Here is a 22,820-nt window from a genome sequence, read left to right as displayed (position 1 = left end):
AACTCACTGTCTTACCTGTACTATGCAAGTTCTTTGCCACTGAGCTACAGCCCCAGCCCTACAGGAACTTAAGACCACTTAATTCCACCACTGGATCTCATCTCACCCACAGCCACAAAATTCTTTAAAAACATCTGTCCTTGACCCATTCTTCACCTTTTACTAACTTTTCTCTTAACTAGGCTCATTTTCCTTCTGGTTCCTTCCCTCAAAAACCACTATTCCCTCCAGAACTGTTTAAAAAAAAAAGACTCCTTGCCTTTGCAATCTGTTTGCTGTGCCTACAATGTTCTGTCTCACGGTAATATGTTCTACAAAATTTAGGTCAGATGTCAGCCACTCTAAGGGGACTCTGGAAGATGAATTTCACCTCTATCTTTTCATTATGCAAAACTACCCCTCATCTGACTCTCCTATTTGCTTCTAGTACAATTGAGGCAGCTTGTTTCTACATAGCCAGTGACCATTTCTTTCAGTCTTCTTCCTTACAAAGTCTCCTAGAATCACTGATGCAGATCTAATTTAGACCAAAGTGTCATCTACTAGGAAATTACTAAGAAAGACATTCTTTCCAGACAAAAGGAACAAAGGACGAGACAAGAATCACTCCCTTTTGGACACAGGTTATACAAGGGCAAGATACTCCAAATTGCTAAACATGAGATAAAAAATATGAATTCAGAAGTTAAGACTGCCACACTTGTAATCCCAGGAACTTAGGAGGCCAAGGCAGGAGGATTACAAGTTCATGGCCAGCATGAGCAACTATAAGAGAGACCCCATCTCAAAATAAAAACAACTGGGGATATAGCTCAGTGGTAGATCAATCCCAGTACCCCACTCCCAGTATTTGACCCCCAGTACCCCCCCAAAAAAGAAAAGGGCAGAAGTATGTGATGGAACTGAATCCTAATGGCATCCTTGTCACCTGAAGCAAGTGGGTAACACTTATGGTTAGACCTCCTTGGTAAGCAAGGCAACAAACAATGTCACCTGTTGTTTGAATCACCTTCAGGTGTGCAGTTCCATTTCACAGCTGAAAGTATCCTAACTGTGGCTTTTATTTATTTATTTATTTATTTTTTGCAGCTTCATCACCTATAGGCTGCAAGTTTCTTGAAGACAGAAACTATTTCCTAGTGGTCTCATAGACCACCATAAAACAAGCATGATAACTGGTATAGAGCACATTGACTAAGCAACTTAACTGTTAAAAAATGATCACTACACAAGCTATCTGGGAAGCTATCTACCCATGAAAAAGTGAGTTTCAGTTTCTGAGAGAGTTTTAATCTACAACCCAGGCACAAGTCAGTCATCTCCAGCTTTGTGTCAATTTACATTAAAAAAAAAAAAAAAAAAAAACCACATCCTGAAGTGTGGACTTACATAGTGACTTCCAAAGAACACAGCAAGGAGGGATAATTTCAGAGTGATAAACCTGACAAACCTAACTGAAGCCAATTACGTAATCAAAGTTTAATACCTTTTTAAAAACATTTTTATTAGTTATTGATGGACCTTGATTCATTTATTTGTTTATATGTGGTGTTGAGAATCGAACCCAGTGCCTCATATGTGCTAGGCAAGCACTCTACTGCTGAGCCACCACCCCAGCCCCTACAATTTTAAAAATCATTAGATACACAAAGAAAGTGAAATAATGAGAAAATAAAAATATATACCATACTATATAATATCACCTTAATAGACTTCAATAAGGAACATGAGGAGGTAAATAGGAACATCTCACAACCTTGGAAAGTTCATTAAGAAGACAACACCAATAGGTTTGCATGCAACTAAAAAGAGAGCTCATCATAGCAAATACTAACAATGATAGGGACAAATGGGCAAATAAAAAAAAAAATCTCAGCATCCCTCTCTTGGCAATTGATATAACAAGTAGATAAAAATTAAGGATATAAAATAGTTGAATTCTATCAACCACCTTGACCTGTCATCCATAGAACATTATACTGAACCACCGAGGAATGCCTTTGGAAAGGCACAAAGCACAGTCAATACAAAAAGAGTCAATAAGTTTAAAAACACAGAGATCTTACAGATTGTTTTCTGAATACAATGTAAACTAGAAATTAATAAATAAGATTATCTGGAAAGACTCTCATATACTTGGAAGATAAGTAGCCCATTTCCAAATAATCCACAGGCTAAAGCAGAAATCACTAGAAAATATTTTAAACTAAATTATAACAAAAATATAACACATCAAAAATTGTGAGATGTAGCCAAAGCAGTGCTTAGAGGGAAATTACTGCTTTTTTTGTGCTTATCAGAAAAAAAATACAAAAAATATAAAATTATCTAAATCTTCATTTTAAGAAACTAGAATAAGGAAAAGCAAATTAAACTGACAGTAGAAGGAAGAAAATAATAGTGATGATAGTACACATCAATGCAAAGACAGAAGAGCAAAAAACACAGCCAAAATCGGTTCTTTCAAAAGATGGGGATATAACTTGATAAATGGGCAAGACTGAGAAAAACAAATACTGTCAAAATGAGGTATCAAAGAGACTACTGCTCTAAATTATACATACATGAGAAAAATGGTAAAGCTGAGGGCAGTGGCTCACACATGTAATCCCAGCTACTTGGCAGGCTAAAGCAAGAGGATTACAAGTCCAAGGTGAGCCTAGGCAACTCAGCAAGACCCTACCTCCAAAATAAAAAGGGCTGGAGATGTAGCTCACTGTTACATCTCCCAAATTCCCCCACCCCAAAAAGTAAAAAAAATAATAATGAACAAATATGTGTCGGCTAAATTTGGCAACTTTGTCAGAAAGCACAGATGACAAATACTGATGACACAAGATAAAATAAAAACCCTGATTCATCTTATAGCTTTAAAAAAAAAAGATCACTTTATCAAAATCCTTTCCACAAAGAAAATTCCAAGACCAGATGGTTTCAATGGTGAATTCTATCAAATATTCAATGAAGAACTAATGCCAATCTTAATAAGACTTCAAAAGCTAGTGAAAAGTATTATTTTCTGACTTAAGAGAGTAACATAATCTAACACCAAAATGTGACAAATAGATTTTAAGAAAATTATAGACCTTCATTTAAACATAGATGCAAATATCCTTAACAAAATAGTAACAAATTAGGTTAACATAACAAACAGGGAATACCAAGTTGGTTTACCACTCAGTCAAGACAACACAATATGAGCAGAAATGAGGTAACAACTATTATCAATAAATACAGATAAAGTAATTTACAAATTCTACTATTTATGAAAAAAATTTTCAGCAAACTAGGGATAGACAGAAAATTCTAGTCATATAATTTGCATCTACAAAACACTCTCAATATTTTGGATAAGGGGGTTGCTGGGGATGGGATCCAGGGCCTTTTGTATGTTCTGTCACTGAGCTATAATCCCTAAACCCCCAAACTTTCAATATATTTAATGATGAAACACTGAATATCTTTTCACTAAAATTAGAAACAAGACCATCCATTGTCAACTTTACTTCTATCCAAGACTGAATAGGGAAGAATTAAAACTGCTTCTATTGGATCAGAGATGAAGGTTCACATTGAAAATTCTAAGGCATCACCTAAAATATTGTAAGCAATAAATGAGTTTTAAAAGTCTCAGGATACAAGATCAATACAAGCAAAACAACTGCAATTCTATACAGGAGCAACAACTAACTGGCAAACAACTTTTTAAATTCCATTAATAGCAGCATAAAAATTAAAATACTCAATAAATTTAACAAAAGCTGTTCATAACCTCTAGAATATTACTGAGAAAGGAAAACATAAATAAAAAGATATACCACATTCACTGACTAGAATACTCAATACATATTAAAACGCCAACTCTCCCCAATTTTCAATGACTCAATGCAATCCTATTTATAATCACAGTAGGCTTTTATTTGTTCAGAAAAAAAAAAAGATGGTTTTAAATTTTAATAAAAGGCAAAAGATCAGTTTTGCATAAAAGAACAAATCTAGAAGACATATTGGATTACTTCAAGTCAGAGAAAACTACAGTAATCAAATCACTGCAAGCTGGTGCACAGCCCTTATCCCAGCAGCTTGGGAGGCTAAGGCAGGAGGATCACAATTTTGAGGCTAGCCGCAATAACTTATCAAGGATCTAAGCAACTTAGGGAAACCCTATCTCAAAATTTTAAAAAAGGGTGGGGAGGGGGAGGTTAGGAATGTGGCTCAGTGGTTCAATGCCCAGTACCAAAAAAATAAAAAAATAAAAAATAAATCAGTGCATTACTTATTTAAAAATAAAGGTGAATGGCTAGGGCTGTGCCTCAGTAGTAGAGGGTTCACCTAGCAAGTTTGAGGCCCTGAGTGCAATCCTCAGCACCACATAAAAATAAATAAATAAAGATATTGTGTCCAACTACAAATAAAAAAAAAAAAAATTAAATAAAACTAAATAGATACATACACACACACACACACACACACAGGTTGATCTGTGGAACAGGAGTCCAGAAAAAGAATCATTTATATGCTTGACTTTGACAAAAGCACCAAAGAATTTCAATGGAGAAAGGAAATACCCATTCCTCATATCATACACAAAAAGCAATTACTTACTTATAAAATTAAATATAAAGGGATTTTTTTGTGTGTGTGGGGGGGTTTGAAAAGCAGGGGATATTTTCATGTAGGTGAATATTTTTAGAGAAAGACAATGAGAAAAAATAAAAAACTCCAACCAAACAAACAAAATCCAACTAGGCTAGGGAAGTAGTTCGGTGGTGGAGTATATATGCAAGGCCCTGGACTCAATCCTCAGCACTACTCCCCAAGAAGGGGAAGGGGTGGTGAAGAAAATATGATCTCTCTGTTTATCAAAGAACAGAGAAGACATAGCTTGTGAGAAATTATGTTACAAAAATTTATCTTTTAAAAAAAAATGCCTTCAGAATATAAAAATCTACATCTAAAATACCAACTAAAACTATAAAATTTAAGGGAAAAAAAACAGATAAATTGGACATTATCAAAATTTAAAATTTAAGTGTTTCAAAGCATGCCACCAAGAAAGTGAGAGAATAACACAGATATAAATCCATAAATTCAGAGTTGGTTGGTTTTTGATAAAGATGTTAAGACTTAAGAATAGGACTGTCTCTTCAATAAATGGTTCTAAAAAAAAACTAGATATTCACATGCCAAATGAAATCAGATCCTTATCTCACACCATATACAAAAATCATTCCATTAGTAACTACAGAAGCTGGGTGGTTTATGGGAATTTGATGTACTATTCTGTTTATTTTGTATAAAGTTGAAACTTGCTAAAAAATAATTTACATTTTTCATCATTATAGAGAGACTGGTTTTATTTTTATCCCAGGAAACAGGGTTTCATTTGATGATAAAAAGAATTTAGACAGAAGTAACAAGAGCCATTTAGGGTGCTGGACATGATGTTGCACACCTGTAATCCCAGCAACCAGGAAGATGGAGGCAAGAAAATTACTAGTGCAGTAACTTAAGGAGACTGTATTTCAAAATTAAAATAAAAAGTGCAAAGTGTAGTTCAAAGAAAGAGCAGCCCTGGATTCGATCCCCAGTACTGAAAATAAAACAACAATAACAAAAAAGAGCCAATTAGGCTTATTTGGGTAACTTTCAACAAACTGAAAAGGCTTTAGATAGGCTATGTTAATGTCCTAATTCTTAGTTTCAGAGAAGCAATTAGAAGGAAACACTTGGCCACCTGCTTGCGTAACAATTCTTCCTGCTTCCTCCTTTCTTCCTCTTCTCTTCTCCTTTCCTCCAGTCGTCTGAGAGCTTCTTCTTGCTGTTGTCTTTCTTCCTCTTCTCGCTGTCGTCTTAATGCAATTTCTTGCTCCCTCTGGCGTCGCAGAGCCTCTTCCTGAAGAAATAAAGGGTAGAGGAGCAAGGTTAAACTCGATTTATCTATTGGTATCATATCAATTAGTTATAATTTAGAAAGGAATAGATGATGTGCTGAGTCTCTGTGAACAGTAAATATAAAAAAGTACATAATGAGGATCTAGAGTAAAAAGTATTATATAAGTTGGAGAAGTGGCACCTAAGAATAAATAAAGTTGTATTTAAAATATTAGTAGTTAAAATTGCAGTACATTGTGAAGTCTATTCTGGCTTTTCCATTAGCTACATCATTTACTGATTAACCCTAGAGGAACTACATTAGAATTTAGGCTTCGCTTTCTCCATTGGTACCTTTAACTCCTATTCTTTAATCAGCTGGAAACTTAAGGCATAGTTAATCATTATAGCCACCAAAAATTCCTGATGAGGTAAGAATAAGTTCTTCTAGTCAGAAGTACTGAGAAAGCCATGTGTCCCAGAACATGTTCTGAAAAACAAAAATCCCACCAGTATCATCAAATACAACACAGAAAGGGATCCTGCTGTCAAAGTCATTTAGCAAACACCGAGCACTACAAAATTAAATGGATTTTGTCACTGTGATACTTCTCAGAGCCTTTTAATACTGCTGCATAATACTCATACAGATGAGTTGTTCTCATCTCAGCATGAATCCTTTCGTTCTTCACAGAGCACTTCCTGGGGCCTATAAGTGGGATATATATGTGCAGCGAGGCTAGACTTCTGGGTCCATGAAGAGCAGATTCTTTCTATGGAAGTCTATATATAAAAGCCCCAAAGAAAAATGGACCAAGCACATGAACAGACATACAGTGAAAACTACATGAAAAATGTTAAGCCTCACTATTTACCAATACTTAGAAAAGACTTAGCTATAAGGATTTTTAAGCACTCTTATATATAAAACAGTTAAAACATAGGAACAAGCCTCATGTCTCACAATAGGGAATTGGCTAAATCATTATAATTTAGAACATAAAAAATTTTCATATAGCTAGCAAATACGACAATGTAGTTCTGTTGAGGTATATTTGACATACTCATTAATGTAGTTATAAAAATGTAAGTTATAAAAAATACAGCTGGCCCTTTTTATCTATGGATTTGACCAAACCACAAAATAAAAATATTTGGAAAACTATATTAAGCTATACAAACTTTTTACCTGGTCATTATTACCTTAAAAATATAATATATAACAACTACTTACATAATATTTACATTATGTTAGGTATTGTCAGTTATCTAGAGATGATTTAAACTATACAGGAAGATACGATTAAGGACCTGAGCATCTTGAGATTTTGGAATTTTAGGACCTATAGAGGTCCTGGAACCAATCCTCTGCAGATACCAAGGGAGAGCTATATATAGTTACATGTATGGAGTTTTGATTTTTATTTCCTCCTCCTTAATCCTTCAGAAAAGATTCATTAAGGGAAAGAATAGAGGGCAAAGGTCTAAGTCAATGAGAAGTACAATATCATAAAGATACTTGCATGAGTGAACATATGAAAAGATGCTCAATAGATGCTCAATATCAATCAAAACCACGAGATATGGCTTCCTACTCAGCAGGGAAGGCCCTCAGAAAGAAAACAAAACCAGAAAGTGTGACAAGGATGTAGAGATACTGGAACCCTTATGTGTTGTTGTAGGAACAAAAAATGGTAAAACAGCTGTGAAAAACAGCATGGTGGTCCCTCAAAAAATTCAAAATAGAATTAGCATATGATCCAGCAACTCCACTTCAGGGTATATACTCAAAAGTTGTTAAGTAAAACTCAATACATCTATACATCAATGTTCACAGCAACAATATTCACAATAGCCAATTATAGAAGTCATCCAAATGTCCATCAAGAGATGGATAAATAAAATGTATACTGGAATATACACCACCTTAAAAAGGAAGGAAATTCTGACATATGCTGCAACATGCATGAACCTTAAATGAAATAAGCCAGTCACAAAAAAGACAAACATTGCATACTTCCAATTATAGGTATCAGGAACAAATTCACAGAGAAAGAATTGTGGTTACTGGGGACAGAGGGAAGCAGGAAATGGGACTCTCTGTTTAATGGGTAAGGTGTTTCAGTGTGTGAAGATGAAGTAGCTCAGTAGACAGATAGTAGTGAAGTCACACAACACCATGAGTGTATATAATGCCACTGAACCAACGTTTAAAGACTAACCACTTTATGTTATTGCAGATTTTATTTTCTGAAAACACACTTGACTTTAAAAAAAATATATATTTTATGCTGCTCACCAAAATTACTCCCTCATGTTTTTAGCAGAAAGGCTAGAACTTCTGAAATCTAACTGGTTTATAAAATGCAGAAAATTATGAAAAAGAAATCAATTCGAAGAATGATTTACTAAGACTATGGGCACTGGTGGAAAACAAAGGTTCTCTATAAAGGTAAGTGAGTCTTCTAAAGTTCTGATCTTAATTATGCTAATACCCCCCCTGCTTTGGTGAGCAGATCACGGAACCCCTACTCTGACAAATGTAACAGTTCCCAGAGATGTACCTGTTTCCTTCGGGCAAGCTCTTCTTCCTCCCGCCTTTTCCTCTCTTCCTCCTGCTGCCTCCGAAGAATTTCCTCCTGTTGTCTCCGGAGCTCTTCTTGCCTCTTTCGCTCCTCCTCTTCCCGTTTTGCCCTCATTTCTGCCTCTCTTCTCTCCTGCTCTAGCTGGGATTACATGAGAGTATTCTCAGAAACTTGAAATCAAGCACAGGAGCACCCCAAAAGCACTGAGCAGTACTGGCAGAAGCTGGGGGGTGCAGACACTGCCATTCACTCAGTTGCTGGTGCTGCAACTGGGTGATGAAACCCTGCATGGACTCTAAGCTCTGACGAGCCACAATAACCACAAGAAGCAGGGGTATGGTGGCGCACGCTTGTAATCCCAGCGACTCAGGAGGCTGAGGCAGGAGGATCGAAAGTTTGAGGCCAGCCTGGGCAACTCAATGAAACCCTGTCTCAAAATAAAAAAAATAAAAAGAACTGGAGATGTAGCTTGGTGGTAAAGCATCCTTGGGTTCAATCCCCAGTACCAAAAAATTAAACTGAATGCATTCTCCTCCATTCTGGCCATCTCTCTCCTCTCCATACTGCACTACACTGCAGACAGATAGTGGCTAGTATGAGAGTATCATCAGAACTCTCCTGGGATGGCATGTCTGTTATTTAATCTCCCTACAAAGAATTTTCTGACTTAAGATCTAACAGTGTAGCCACAAGGTTCAACTGCTACTGTGTAAAGCTGCTAGTGTGGAAAATGATACAATTCTTTAAAGTTTGAAGACCTTACCAAATTATATCACATATATTTCCCAAATACTACTCAAATCTAGCACCTTATCTCCAGTCCCGTTGCCACAGCTATAGTTCAGGCCTTCACTTTCCTCATCCATGTTCCTAAGTATCAAGTTTTCCCTCATCTAGCTCTGCCCATGTTCTCCAGCTCAATACCAATTCCCACCAAAATAAAACAAAGAAACACTCGTAAACTTAGATGTAATAGCACACTTCACCCTAAAAATAAATCTAACTCCTTAATATGACATGAAAAAGTACCCTCATGATGACCATCCTCATCTCCTTAGTCTCTCTCTTTTATTGCTCAGATACACCTTGTCCCTGTGCCACACCAAATTACTCAACTGTCTCCAGAGTCCAGCATCTTCTCCCTCACTTTACTGGTGTTGCAGTCCTTCCAATGCAATCTAATATTCACCTCCTTCCACTTTGTCATCCCTAAACCCTTCACCTGGGCTAAGTCCTACTACCCTTAAAGTGAAAATTTACTCTGGTATTACTATCCGAAGTGTAACCCAATTCCTGCTCCCCACCTCTCTAATTGGGTAGATGACTCCTATACTCTTGACCACACTGTGCTACTTTGAGTGCTAATAATCTGTGCCTCCCTTCCGGGCCCCCACAAGACTGTAAACTCCCCAAGGAACTCTACTTTCATCAGCTATATGTTCCCAACACAAAGCACCAAGGAACCAAAAGATGCTCAAGAATTCTATGAACTATGGTGTCTCACTCATTTACGGGAAAAGACCTGAACCATGAATCTTGGGCACTCTAAATATAGACTGTTACTACCTCAAGCAACAGGAATGCATTAAGGGTAAAATAGTAATGAGACTCGCTTGGAGGCATGAGATCCCAGAAAACATTATATAATGACAACAGGAGTTGGCACAGATATCCATCCTCTTTAACTCCAAAATTCAAGATTCTAGCTCCTCTAGGAAATGTGGATGGAACACAGGACTAGCGATAATTTCCAGCTTTTCAGTCATGTCTGGGGATATGAGGAAATGACTATAAAGATTCAATGTGAGAACTTAAGCCATAGATCAGGAGTTCAACAAACAATGTAGTGGATATTTGTCACAGCCTTAGTATTTCTAACAAACGCTCATAATAAGAATAATGTAACTAAAATACACACATGACCATGATCATTCATGTCAACTATTGCTCCCTCTTTAATTTTAATTATATTGTGAGGCTGTTTTGGGGAGAAGAGAACACAAAAAGGATAGAATATGAATGTACTTATACCAGCTAAGCAGAAGTAAACTAAAAAGAAAAAGTCTGGCTAGCAAGAGAGAAAGAAGTGAATAAAGAGAAAGGCTTATGTCCTGAAGCTGGGAGGCATGCACAGCCATGGTGGCATGAGTTCCAGACCTTTGCAGCTTTGGCTTTCTCCAGCTGCTGAAGCTGCTCCAGGGCAGGGCCTGGTGCTGTGGTTTCTAGGGGAAGATCCCATACACTTCCACCTTCCCAAACTGTAAGAAAAAGGAAAAAATGAGGGAAGTCAGAGCTTGCACTCACGGTCATATACTCATGTACATAATTTTTAAAAAAGCTGCTTTTTTCCTGGGCCTGAATGAGCTCTATCATACACATCTGTTTTGCTTTTAAGTAGACTGAACTACCAGCAGATTCTCGTTTCTATCACTGTCCTTCAATACATCTAGAAAGAAAGAAGTATAGGGCATTTATTGGGGAACTGATGTCAAAATGCAAAAGCTCTATAAAGGCATCTGTTCAAATCTCCCCAAATTTACAGGTAATAAACTAGTTTTTAAAACTCCCAAGGGCATATGGCAAGTATGTGACCATGCCAAGACTTCAATCCCAGTGTGCTGGATCCAACTCCATAGACTTCCAGTAGCCATACAGCCTCTTGCTATACTCAACTAGAGAGAGCTAGGTGGGTACACACTGTGGAGATATTAAATGCCACTGAACTATTCATTTAAAAATGGTTACAGAATGAATTTCATCTGGAAAGAGAGCCTGTGTGTTACAGCTGGAGCTGGGGAGGTCTCTGGCAAGGTTGGAGAGGTGTTACAAGTAATATTTGGACAGGGTGATCTAAAAGGCAGTACAGGATCATACATGGAAATGACAGATAACGACTTCTAAGTCTGTTTTGTTACTGCCAACAAGATTTGCCAACATCGCTTTTGATCTATTTCCTATGACACTCAATTTATGAACTACTAAATACTGTATAAAGCCCATGGACTTTAAAAGGACTATGACCCCACACAAATCCAAAGAGACAAATTGTTTAATCATGTACTTAAGAGTTTCCAAAACACTGGAGAATATTTTAATATCCTAACTATAAATGACTTCTAAAAAAAATAATAAGGTACACATAGCATAGAAAGTTTTTGAAGGAAGACAATACATCCTTTCACTGTCATAATCTGCAGGATCAGTGTTAGAACACTGCTTTATGGCTCAACAGCTCTTCACCAATGTTTACAGTTCCTAAGAATTTTCAAATAACATACAGCTCTCTTTTTTTTTTAAACACAATATCTTTATTTATTTATGTTTACATGGTGCTGAGGATCAAACCCAGGGCTTCGCACGTGCAAGGTTAGCGTTCTACCGCTGAGCCACAACTCCAGCCCCCAAACTCATATCTCATATAAGAACTACTCATTATTCAAACTTGCCACACCTCTGCAGACATCAGACCTTAAGAAAAAGAAGTACTTACTTCACCAGCATCCTGACTTTTTTAAAAAAAGAATCCTAACCACAAATTTTCTAATTTGATGCAAAAAGATCAGAGGATGAAGGAAGGTACTCATTTCAAAACATGCTTTTCTCTTCCTTACATTTCTGGGCATCTACAATATTAATGCATGTTATCAATCCTTAACTCAAAGATAGATCTGTTTTTACTTATGCATGTTTTCCACTTTTAACTAAAGAAACCAAAAGCAATTAATACTTTTCCATTAGAAAATCCTTTACAGTGTATTTTTAATACCTTCAGTCTTCTTCTATGATCTATTAATAATGGAACTTTTTGTTAATATTCAATACAGAATGGATAAAAATCTGACACATTTTTAAAAAACTGAATTATAAATTACTACTACACTCTTAAGTGTTTACCTGTAGGCTGTGAGGCTGTTGGCTGAAGTTCCCAGATAGAGCCAGTATCTGGCACTGACACAGACCTAGTTACTGAGGGAATGATGTTCTGATCAGATACTCTGCAAGAGAGGGGAAAAAAAATTAACATGTTCTTGTCACTTGCAAAAAAAGAGAGCAACTTCTAGATTATTATGGGTTTTCCGGGTTATTGATCACCAAACTACCAAAACAGACGAGGAACAAAAATAGAGGCACAGTGATCACAGGAATCTTCTACAGTATTAGCAAATATTGGTTTCTAAATGACTGCTGTACCTACTATCTTTTAAAAACCCTGATCGTGTCAACAAAAGTCACAGTGGTGGCAGGTTATGATAAAAAAGCCAAAAAGTCTGCACTTTTGTCTCTGAAGTTTTCCATGTTAGCTTAGCCAAGTCCTATAGCCTCACAGAGCCCCAGTTTGCCTATCATTAAAACAGAGGTCCTACCACCAACCTGCCTGCTTCATAGGATAGATTAAGGTTCAAAGGAGAAATATGAATCCTTTTGATTAAATCAGACAGTAAGGTTTTGATAGCAGTAACTGGCACATCTTCAGGAGCTAAGACAAATATCCTGAATCATAATCTGAAAGAGCAGAAACCTAAATGCTTTCTGCATAATTTCCCTGTCCTTGTACCTACTTTAATGGTTTTTGGGTTCCAGAAAATCTTAACTCTATATAGCATTATTAATATATTTTTACAGATATTATGGATGAAAGTAAAATTAAAATCCTAGACTATGATTTTTTGTTGTTCTTACAATTCCATAAGATCATGCTGCTTTTCAAGGAATAGTGTTCTCATTATTCTTTGGTCATTACTAAAAAAAAAAAAAAAAAAAAAAAGTTTTTTTTTAATGCTATGACCATCTAAATTACTTTTTAAAACTGTATTGTTTTTATATACAACATGTAGATATGGATTATCTGTCAATATTCTGACAAGTTCACTCATTATACCAATTTTCCTTTAATTCTTTCACATGTGTGAATGTACACACAGGCATGCACATATACACACACATACACACACACACACACAAATGTGATACATAATGGAAATGACCACCAACCTCATCTTTAGAGCCTGGAACTGTTGGAGGAGAAGAGCCAACTGTTGCTGCTGCTGGGTTGGCAAGGTTGTTTTCTGTTGCTGATTCAAAACCTGTGCGTATTGTTGTCTTCAAAAAGTTAAAGGAAAAAAAAAAAAAGAGTGACCCTACATTTATAGTTCACTTGAATAAGACATCGAAAGACAAAGTTGAGTTCATCATCACCCCCAAAATCATTAGAAATAGCAACCAAATATATTTTATGATCCTTCATAATAATAACAGTCACACAGAAAATTCTGTAATTTGTTTCAGAGATAACTAAACTCATAGACGACATGTTTCTGGTGAATATATAGATGATATATTTCTAGCAAAAAGCAAGCAACAACAAAAATCCCACAAAATGTAGAAAAGTGCCAAATGCCTTCAATATGAAAACAGTCCCTTACCAGATTAAAAGTGAAAAATAAAACAGATTTAACAGCTATTTCCAAATGAAATACCCTCTGCAAAAAATAAAATCATGTCTATAAAATTTTTTAAATTTGAATAATTCCACTTGGAAATTTATAGGTAATTTCCCCCCCTAGATCTGAGAAGCGGCAAAGAGTAAATAGTTTCAGCTTTGCAAGCCATACAGTCTCAACTCTGTCTTTGTGAAGCAAAAGCAGCCACAGACAATCTGTACAAATGGATGGACCTGTGATCCAGTAATACTTTGCTTATTAAAAAAAAAAAAAAAAAAGTAATAGGCCACCAAGGCCAGACTTTGCCAACCTGCACACCAGAGCAAACCTACTTCTTCTGTAAGGATTATGCAACCTGAGTGATTTTGTCATCATTTCGGCCTACTCTTAAACAGTATAAACTTTAACTTCTTCCTGCCAGTAACCTATATGTTGTCTCACTGACAGCCTCAGAAGGCATTAAGTTCTTCAAACATTTTTGCCTCTTCCTTTAATAAATACAGACCTTGAAAATTATAACTATGTGTCATCTTCTGCAAAATCTGGCATTTAAGAGGTAAGATAAAACTACAGTTAGAATGTACAGTGGTCAACATGCCACTAGTAGGCTACTAAAGTATCACGTGAGCCTGCAGCACTCTGCTGTAAAGGTGAGAGACTGGGGAGCAGATCCTGTCTAAAGCCCCTTTGGTGCTGCAGTATATCATGCTGCATTTTTGCTTACTGTATCAAGAACTGCTGGTACTGGAGGTGCTGCATCTGGTACAAGGCTGTGAGTTCCTGCTGCCTGGTCAATCGTTCCTGGTCCAACTCCCCCTGGGAGTAAAGGGATGGAGGAAGAAACACTATTAAATAAACTGCAAAGAACCTGAAAGCCACTTTGTATATATATCTGAAAGCAATGAATCCAAGACCTTCCCCTCAAACACTATTCTTTTACCCAAACCCTTAACTAAAAACTCTAGTATCTTTAAAAACTAAACAATGCCATCTAGTGGAATAAGATGGTGTCTTAATTATAAGAGATTCCTTAAGGTGAGGAATTATTTCTTAATAGTATCTCCCTCTCCATCTCTTTGATAGTACCTCCTGATACTATCAAAGAGATGGAGAGGGAGATACTATTAAGAAACTTTCAAAAGGAACTTTTTGGGGAGAGGCCTGGAGAAACTTCAAGAAGGATTCCCCAGCCAAAGATTTAAGTCCCCGAAATATCCTGAAGCACTGGTGATATTTGTTTCAGGAAAAGACTCAAATTTAAGAATGCTGTGAGCCAGAAAACAAGAGGCAAATGGAGATACGAGGAGGAGAATGTGCATTCCATCTAAGGAACTCAAAGAGGATATTTATGGTGAAGCACAGCAGATGAATGAAGATAAAAGTTCTAACATGAGCTTAGAGTCGTAAGGAGGCAGACCACAGGTAGGTCAGGGTAAGTTGTTGGTTTTCCTTCATGCTACATCTGCTGGAAAGGTACTGAAGAATCCTGTTTCACAAGTACACAGGGGACAAAGAGGGAGGGAGAGATTTGAAAAGGCCATTATAGCTCAGTATTCAGTCTCCCATTATCATTTCAATCACTTTCAAAGGACTACCATTTCTTTTCTTATTAAAAGTAACACGGGGTTGTGTTTCAAAGAGAACCAAGTGCTTCTGTTTCTAACATGTACTCCAATTGAGCTGGAAAGTACTCACCATATGAGGAGGGGGAGCTGGGCCTGGGGAGAAGGGAACTCTTCCCCACATCTTCATGATATCACCTAGAGGTTGGAAGCTTTCATCACATGCTCTCTTCACCAACAAAGACATAGTAAAGTAGCCAGCCTGAAACCATTCCGCCATCTCTTGATTATTAAAGGGACCTGTAAGAGTATCAATTAAACAAAAAAGCAGTAAGAATTCCTTTCTGAATCAAACAAAAGAAATATTCCCTAAATCTGATCCTCAAAAGAATTTTTTTTTTTTTGTACTGGGAATTGAGCCAAGGGCTGTTTAACCCCTGGGCCACACCCCAGCACCCTACCCCTTTTTTCTGAGACAGGCCCTTGCTAAGTTGCTTAGGGACTCACTAAGTTGCTAGGGCTGGCTTTGAACTTCAGAGCCTCCTGCCTTATCCTCCCAAACCACGGCAAAATATTTTTTATAGTATTATAATTTACCTCTAAAGGTGTCATATAGGCTTCTAACTAATAAAATATAACAGAAACAATTTTTAAATAAACCCCCTCCTTTTTTAATGGTGCTATAGATCAAACCCCAGGGGCCTTGCATATGCTAGGCAAGTGCTCTACCACTGAACTACATCTGCAGCCCAAACTCTGTTTTTATATATCCCACAGTCACAGTAGTGCTTTAGTTATTACCTTTATCTCAGTTAATCTCTATAACAATTCATTCGTCAAAAAAAGTAAGAAACAATGGAAAAGAGTTAATAAGTACTTGGTGGACTTTTTATCATTTGAACATAGAAAAAAATAAAACTTTCAGGGCTAAACACATTCTCTAGTTTTTATATTCTTCTAGGAGGTAGGGCAAAATATAAACAAAAATCAATTAATCTGAGACAAATTACAATTTACCTAGGTAAGATTAAATCTGGCCCTGGGAAAAGATAAACTAATGTTCTCTAGATTTTACAATAAGAAATCATCGAGTATTTTATACATTAAAAACTAACAAAGCATGTGATCAGTAAAATATAATCAATTCATTCAACAAATATTTACTAAACACAGGCTATATAAACTAGGCAATTGATATGTAATAATAAAACAATGCCTTTGGGACTTCCACTTCAGATAGAGTAGATATACTTTTCCTTACTTCTCCTGCTAAGCTCAACTGAAAACTCTGGAATTCTTCTAGAAACGAAGAAGGAGGCAACCAGAAACATGACCCAACCACAGAAGAGTCCCCAGCTTAATGGTTTGACTTCCAATATTTCCCCTTTGTAGTGATGTGAATGTGCTATACAGTCAGTAGAAATCATACTTCAACAATACTTCCTAACTACACTAACTCACTCACAGCTCCCAGTCAGCCATCAGATCATGAGGGTAAAAAATGAAGACTCTACAGCATACTTTGTTGCTAAGTTACAATGTTCAGTAGGTTAGGTATATTAAATATTGTTCCACTTACAATATTTTCAACTTATAATCAGTTTATTAGGACATGATCCCACGATAAACTGAAGAACACTTGTATATACTACCATTAAGGTGGACTGAAAGTAAAATAATAGGAAAAAATTCATCATGCAAAGATTAACAAAAAGTTATGTTAGTAGTTGTATTAGGATCTGATAAGGTAAACAAAGAAAATTATCAGAGACAGACATATAACAATAAAGGGTTAATTCACCGAGACCCAGCAATTATAAATGTGTAGGGCTCAAACAACATAGCTGCAAAATATATTTAGCAAGATGTGAGAGAACTGAAAAAGAAAGAGACAAATCAACAAGCGGAAGACAACAATATCCTTCACTCAACTTTTGTCGGTAAACCTTTATTTTGTTTATTAATTTATTTATTATGCGGTGCTGAGAATCAAACCCAGAGCCTCACACATGCTTTTTAAATTTGTATGAAGCCCAATGAGCCACAACCCCTGCCCTTCACTCAACTTTTGATGGAACAACTAGGCAGAAAAATCGGCAAAATTACAGAAAAACATAAATCAAACATTAGAAGTGAGTTGAATTTTTTTAGAACACTTCAAAGATAGCAAAATATACATTCTTCTCAAGTACCCACATTACATATAACACTGATAAACCATATTCTAGACCATAAAACAAATCTCAAAAACTTTTTAAAATTGAAATCATTCGCAGTATTCTCTTTGATTAAAACAGAATCAAGCTAGATACCAACAAAAGAAAGAAAAAAGGGAAATCTCTAAACACTTGGAAACCAAAAACACATCTGAAAATAATCCATGGATAGAAGAGGAAATCTCAAGGGAAATTAAAAAACAAATACACAGAATAGAATGGAAAGGAAAATATACATATCAAATTTTTCGAGAGACAGCTGAAGAAGTGCTGAGAGAAAAAAAATATAGTATCAAAGGTTCAACATTATCAAAGAGGAAAAATCCCAAATCAATATCTTAGTTTCTACTTCAAGAACCTAGATAAAGAACAAAGTAAACCCCAAGCAACCTGAAGGGAAAAAAATAAAAAGCAAAAATTAACAAAATTAAAAACAAAAATAATATAGAAAACAGTCAATAAAACAAGAAGCTGATTCTTTGAAAACATCTGTAAAACTCACAAAAAACTCTGGTACAAAGCTGGGCATGATGATGCATGCGTATAATGCCAGCAACTTGAGAGGCTGAGGCAGCCTCTCAATTCAACGCCAGCCTCAGCAATTTATTGAGGTCCTATCTCAAAATAAAAAAATAAAAAGGGCTGAGGATGTAGGCTCAGTGGTTAAGCACCCCTGGGTTTAATCCCCAGTACAAAAAAAAAAAAAAAAAAAATGGTACAAATAGCAAAAAAGAAAAATACATAAATTACCAATATTGGGAATGAAGCAGGATAGACACTATAAAATTGAAGATCTAAATATATAGTAAGAGGTCTTTCTCTGCTTGAAGAAAGCTCTTTCTCTTTCTTGAGAATGCTCTTTGTTTAAGCCTTACAATTTTTTTCCAATAGTAAAGCTTTCTTGCATGGCAAAACCAAAAACAAAACACACAATTAGAGAATACTACCAACAATAGCTCTACACACGTAAATTTCATATCTTAGATAAATCAGACCAATTTGTCAAGAAGTGCAAACTAACACTACCACATTAAATAGCTCTTTCATAATTAAGGAAATTGAATTTGTGTTTTGTTTTATGTTTGTAGTACTAGGGATTGAACTCAAAGGCACTCTATATTCCTAACCCTTTTTATTCAGAGACAGGGTCTTGCTAAATTGCCCAGGCTGGCCTGGAATTTGTGATTCTCCTGCTTCAGCCTACTGAGTTCCTGGAACTATAGGTGTATGTCGCTGCACTCAGACTTATTTGTAATTTTACAATTCCCAAAAAAGAAATCTCCAGATGATTTCACTAAAGAATTCCACCGAACATTTAAAGAAGAATTAAGGGGCTGGGGATGTGGCTCAAGTGGTAGCGTGCTTGCCTGGCATGCATGCGACCCAGGTTCGATCCTCAGCACCACATACAAACAAAGATGTTGTGTCCGCCAAAAACTGAAAAATAAATATTAAAAAATTCTCTCTCTCTTTCTCTCTCTCTCTAAAAAAATAAAAATAAATAAAGACACTGTGTTCACCTATAACTAAAAAATAAACATTTAAAAAAAAAAAAGAAGAATTAATACCAATTCTAAATAATCTCTTCCAGAAAATAAAAGCAGAGGGGATATTCCCAATTCATATTAACCTGATGCTAAAACCAGATAACAGAAAGTACAAAAAATACAAAATAAGATCCTTCATAAATATAGATACAAAATTTTAACAAAATATTAGCAAGTAAGATTCAATAATACACACAAAGGATTGTATTGTACACCATGAACAACTGGAGTTTTATTCCAAGGATGCAAGCCTTGTTTGATATTCAAACACCAATCAATGTAATCTACTATATGAAATGGGTAAAGAAGAAAAACCACATGATCATATAAACAGATGAGAAAAAATACTTGATAATATCTTACATATGATAAAAACTTAGAAAACAGAATGAAAGAGTACTTTCTCAACTTAATAAAGAGCATCTACAAAAACTCTATGACTAATATTATGCTTAATGATTAAAGACTGAATGTGTTCCCTCTAAGAGAAGAACACAGGACCACACCACATTACAGAATAAAAAGGGTGGAGGGAGTTTGCCACTCTTGATCATTGTAGTGATGAAACACATAATGAGGCAATAAAGGAAATAAAAAGCATACAGGCTGAGAACAAAGAAATAAAAACTGCCATCATCTGCAGATGACATGACTGTCACCTGGAAACAAATCAAGCACAATCAAAGGGTATAAGATAAATACCCAAAGTTCAACTGCATTTCTTTTTTTTTCTTTTTTTGTGAGACAATGTCTTGCAACATGCTGAGACAGGTCTTGAATGTGTAATCCTCCAGAGTCACTGGAATTATAGGCACATACCACCACACACGGCTACAATTGAATTTCTATACACTAGTCATGAATACAAATACACTGCAATTAAAACTATAACATTTACAATCACTCAAAGAAATCAAATATTCAAGTGTAAATCTAACAAAACATGTAAAGAGCCTATAATGAAAACTACACAATATTGATAAAAGAAATCAAAGATATCTAAATTGACGATAGACCATTGCTTGTGGATTGGAGGGCTCAGTGTGGTAAAGAAGTCAATTCTCAACTTTATGTGGAGATTTACCATAATTCCTATCAAAATCTCAGCAAGATATTTGGAAGATAAGGGCAAAATTATTCTAAAATCTATATGGAAAGGCAAAGGAACTGAAGCAATAAAAGCAATTTTGAAAAAGAGGAATAAACTGAGAACAACCAGTCTACCTGATTTCAAGATTATTATATAGGTACAAATAATGAAGACTGCGGCATTCTGATGGAATAGACACACAATAGAAGACAGTAGAGAACCAGAAACAGACCCACACAGGTATTCAACTGAATTTTTTTAAAATATTTTTTTTTAGTTTTCAATAGACCTTTATTTTATTTATATGTGGTGCTGAGAATCAAACCCAGTGCCTCACATGTTAGGCAAGCACTCTACCACTGAGACACAACCCTAGCCCCTGTTCAACTGAATTCTGACAAAAGTTGAAAGAAAATAATTTAAGGGAGCACAGTGTGTCTTGGTCCTAAAGCAAATAGACATCCATCAGCAAAAGCAAATCAAACCAAATAGAACCAAATGAAACATAACTTGATAGTATGTTTCATACCTTACATAAAAATCAACTCAAATGGATCATCAATTCAAATGTAAAATTTAAGACTTTAAAAAATAAATATAAAATATTTGGGATCTAAAACTAAGCAAAAAATTCTTAAGACTTAAAACTAAAAAGAATAATCCATAAAAGATCTACTGGGCTTCATTCAAATTTAAAAAGTTTTGCTCTGTGAAAAACTGTTAAGAGGACAAAGAGAGGAAAGGATGATTGGGAGAAAATATATGAAAACTACATATCTGTCGAAGGACAGTTACCTTGACTCAGTAATCAAAAATCTCTTGACAAAGAAAAGTTCTAGACCTGCTGGCTTTAACATCAATCCAAAAAAAAATCAAAGAGGAGGGAATGTGGGCTGGGGATTTGGCTCAAGCTGCAGCACGCACGCCTGGCATGCGTGCGGCCCGGGTTCGATCCTCAGCACCACATACAAACAAAGATGTTGTGTCCGCCGAAAACAAAAATAAATAAATAAATATTATTTAAAAAAAAAAAAAAAAGAGGAGGGAATGCTTCCTAACTCATTCTGTAGTTCAAAGCCTAACAAAAACACCATAAGAAAACTACATACCAAAATCCTTTGTGAATACTGATATAAAAATCATGAAAAAAACACTACAGCAAAGCATATTCAGCAGCATTTAAAAAGGATTATACACCTAGTCATGTGCAAGTTACTCCTGAAATGCAAAGATGGGTCAATATATAAAAACTCATCAATGTGATATAGTACATTACAGAATAAAAGTGGGGATCAAATATTTCAATTAATGCAGAAGTGTTTGACAGAATTCAAAAACCTTTCATAATAAAAAAAGTCAATAAAGTAGTAGAAATAAAAGGAAACTACTTTAACACAATTAATGCCATATGTGAAAAACTCGTAACAAACATTACAATAAATGGTGAAAACTGAAAATAAATTAAAACACACATATACACAAAGCCCTGCTTCTCAGGTTATCTCATAGTGTAGTAGGATGTAAACAATAAATAAGTATACATAATGCCAGGTAGCAATAAATAATATTAAGGAGAACAAAGCAGTCAATAAAGACTGAGAGAGTAGAATGGGAGTTAATACATTGGAAAGAACTTACAGGGTGAATTCAGTAAAACACTATCCTGAAAGTGACATTAATATAGTCAACAATCAATTTCATGTTGGAAGATTTCAAAAGCAGAAATAAAGAATCCACAAATATTCTGTATAGCTTTCTCTCCCAATCTAAATTTTGCACCACACACATCTTTTAAGGAATTCATTTATAGTATAGCACTATCTTTTCTCAGACATTTTTAGTAGTTCTCCACCCTTTATTTCAGCAAAACATTCAAGGTCTCCCAACACCACTGCCATCACCTTTTGATGGTCAAGGAGACTGAAGCACAAGAGAAATGCATAACTTACCTGACTACTTCACCAGCTTTACTTATGTCACTTTACTTATGCCACTGCCATATTAATCATCACATTCTGCCTTGTGTTCAAATTATTTTCACACACATATATATTTTCACATATATAAACAAAGCCTGCTGATGACTTTCCAGACTATTATGCAAGTTAACATTAAATAAATCCTCTTCTTAAAAGATTTTGGAGGTAATGGCAGGCACTTCAGTATTTCAAGTAGGGGAGAACAACTTTACCTTGAATTTCTCCCTGAGGATCTTTGTAATACCACTTCTGCATTGCTTCATGCATCAATGGAATTGACACTCCTTTAGCTCTGTGCTCCTGCAGTTTTGATGCTAGTCTCTCATCATCTAGTGCACTGTCCTGGAGATAAGCCACCATCTTCTCAGCTTGCTAATAAAAAATAAGAAAAACAAAAAGAGACCAAGGAAACAAATGATCCTAAATCAATACTTACACATGTTATAATGCCCACCTTTTATTGGTCTACTTGATCTGTGAAAGACACTGAAAGGAACAAAGCAGGCAGCAATTTTCCCAAAAATGC

The 22,820-nt window shown here is 35.7% G+C and overlaps 1 protein-coding gene across 9 annotated transcripts in view; it reads right to left on the bottom strand.

The window, feature by feature from the left end:
* The window catches only part of Gigyf2 (GRB10 interacting GYF protein 2), a 131,411-nt gene that overhangs the window by 18,470 nt on the left and 90,121 nt on the right, over window positions 1-22,820 (bottom strand). For all 9 annotated transcript variants that reach the window (XM_015481564.2, XM_015481566.2, XM_015481567.2 and 6 more), the window contains 8 exons: window positions 22,507-22,666; window positions 15,596-15,762; window positions 14,625-14,716; window positions 13,452-13,559; window positions 12,354-12,454; window positions 10,617-10,717; window positions 8,439-8,600; window positions 5,738-5,896 (listed from right to left, as the gene is read on the bottom strand). In XM_015481564.2, the coding sequence (XP_015337050.1) occupies window positions 5,738-5,896; window positions 8,439-8,600; window positions 10,617-10,717; window positions 12,354-12,454; window positions 13,452-13,559; window positions 14,625-14,716; window positions 15,596-15,762; window positions 22,507-22,666 (1,050 nt within the window). The remainder of the gene's footprint in view (window positions 1-5,737; window positions 5,897-8,438; window positions 8,601-10,616; window positions 10,718-12,353; window positions 12,455-13,451; window positions 13,560-14,624; window positions 14,717-15,595; window positions 15,763-22,506; window positions 22,667-22,820) is intronic.

This window comes from Marmota marmota, unplaced genomic scaffold, assembly GCF_001458135.2.
Source record: "Marmota marmota marmota unplaced genomic scaffold, marMar, whole genome shotgun sequence".
Classification (NCBI taxonomy): domain Eukaryota; kingdom Metazoa; phylum Chordata; class Mammalia; order Rodentia; family Sciuridae; genus Marmota; species Marmota marmota.
The sequence above is the reverse complement of the archived record's forward strand: the minus strand, read 5'-3'. Positions and strand labels throughout refer to the sequence as shown.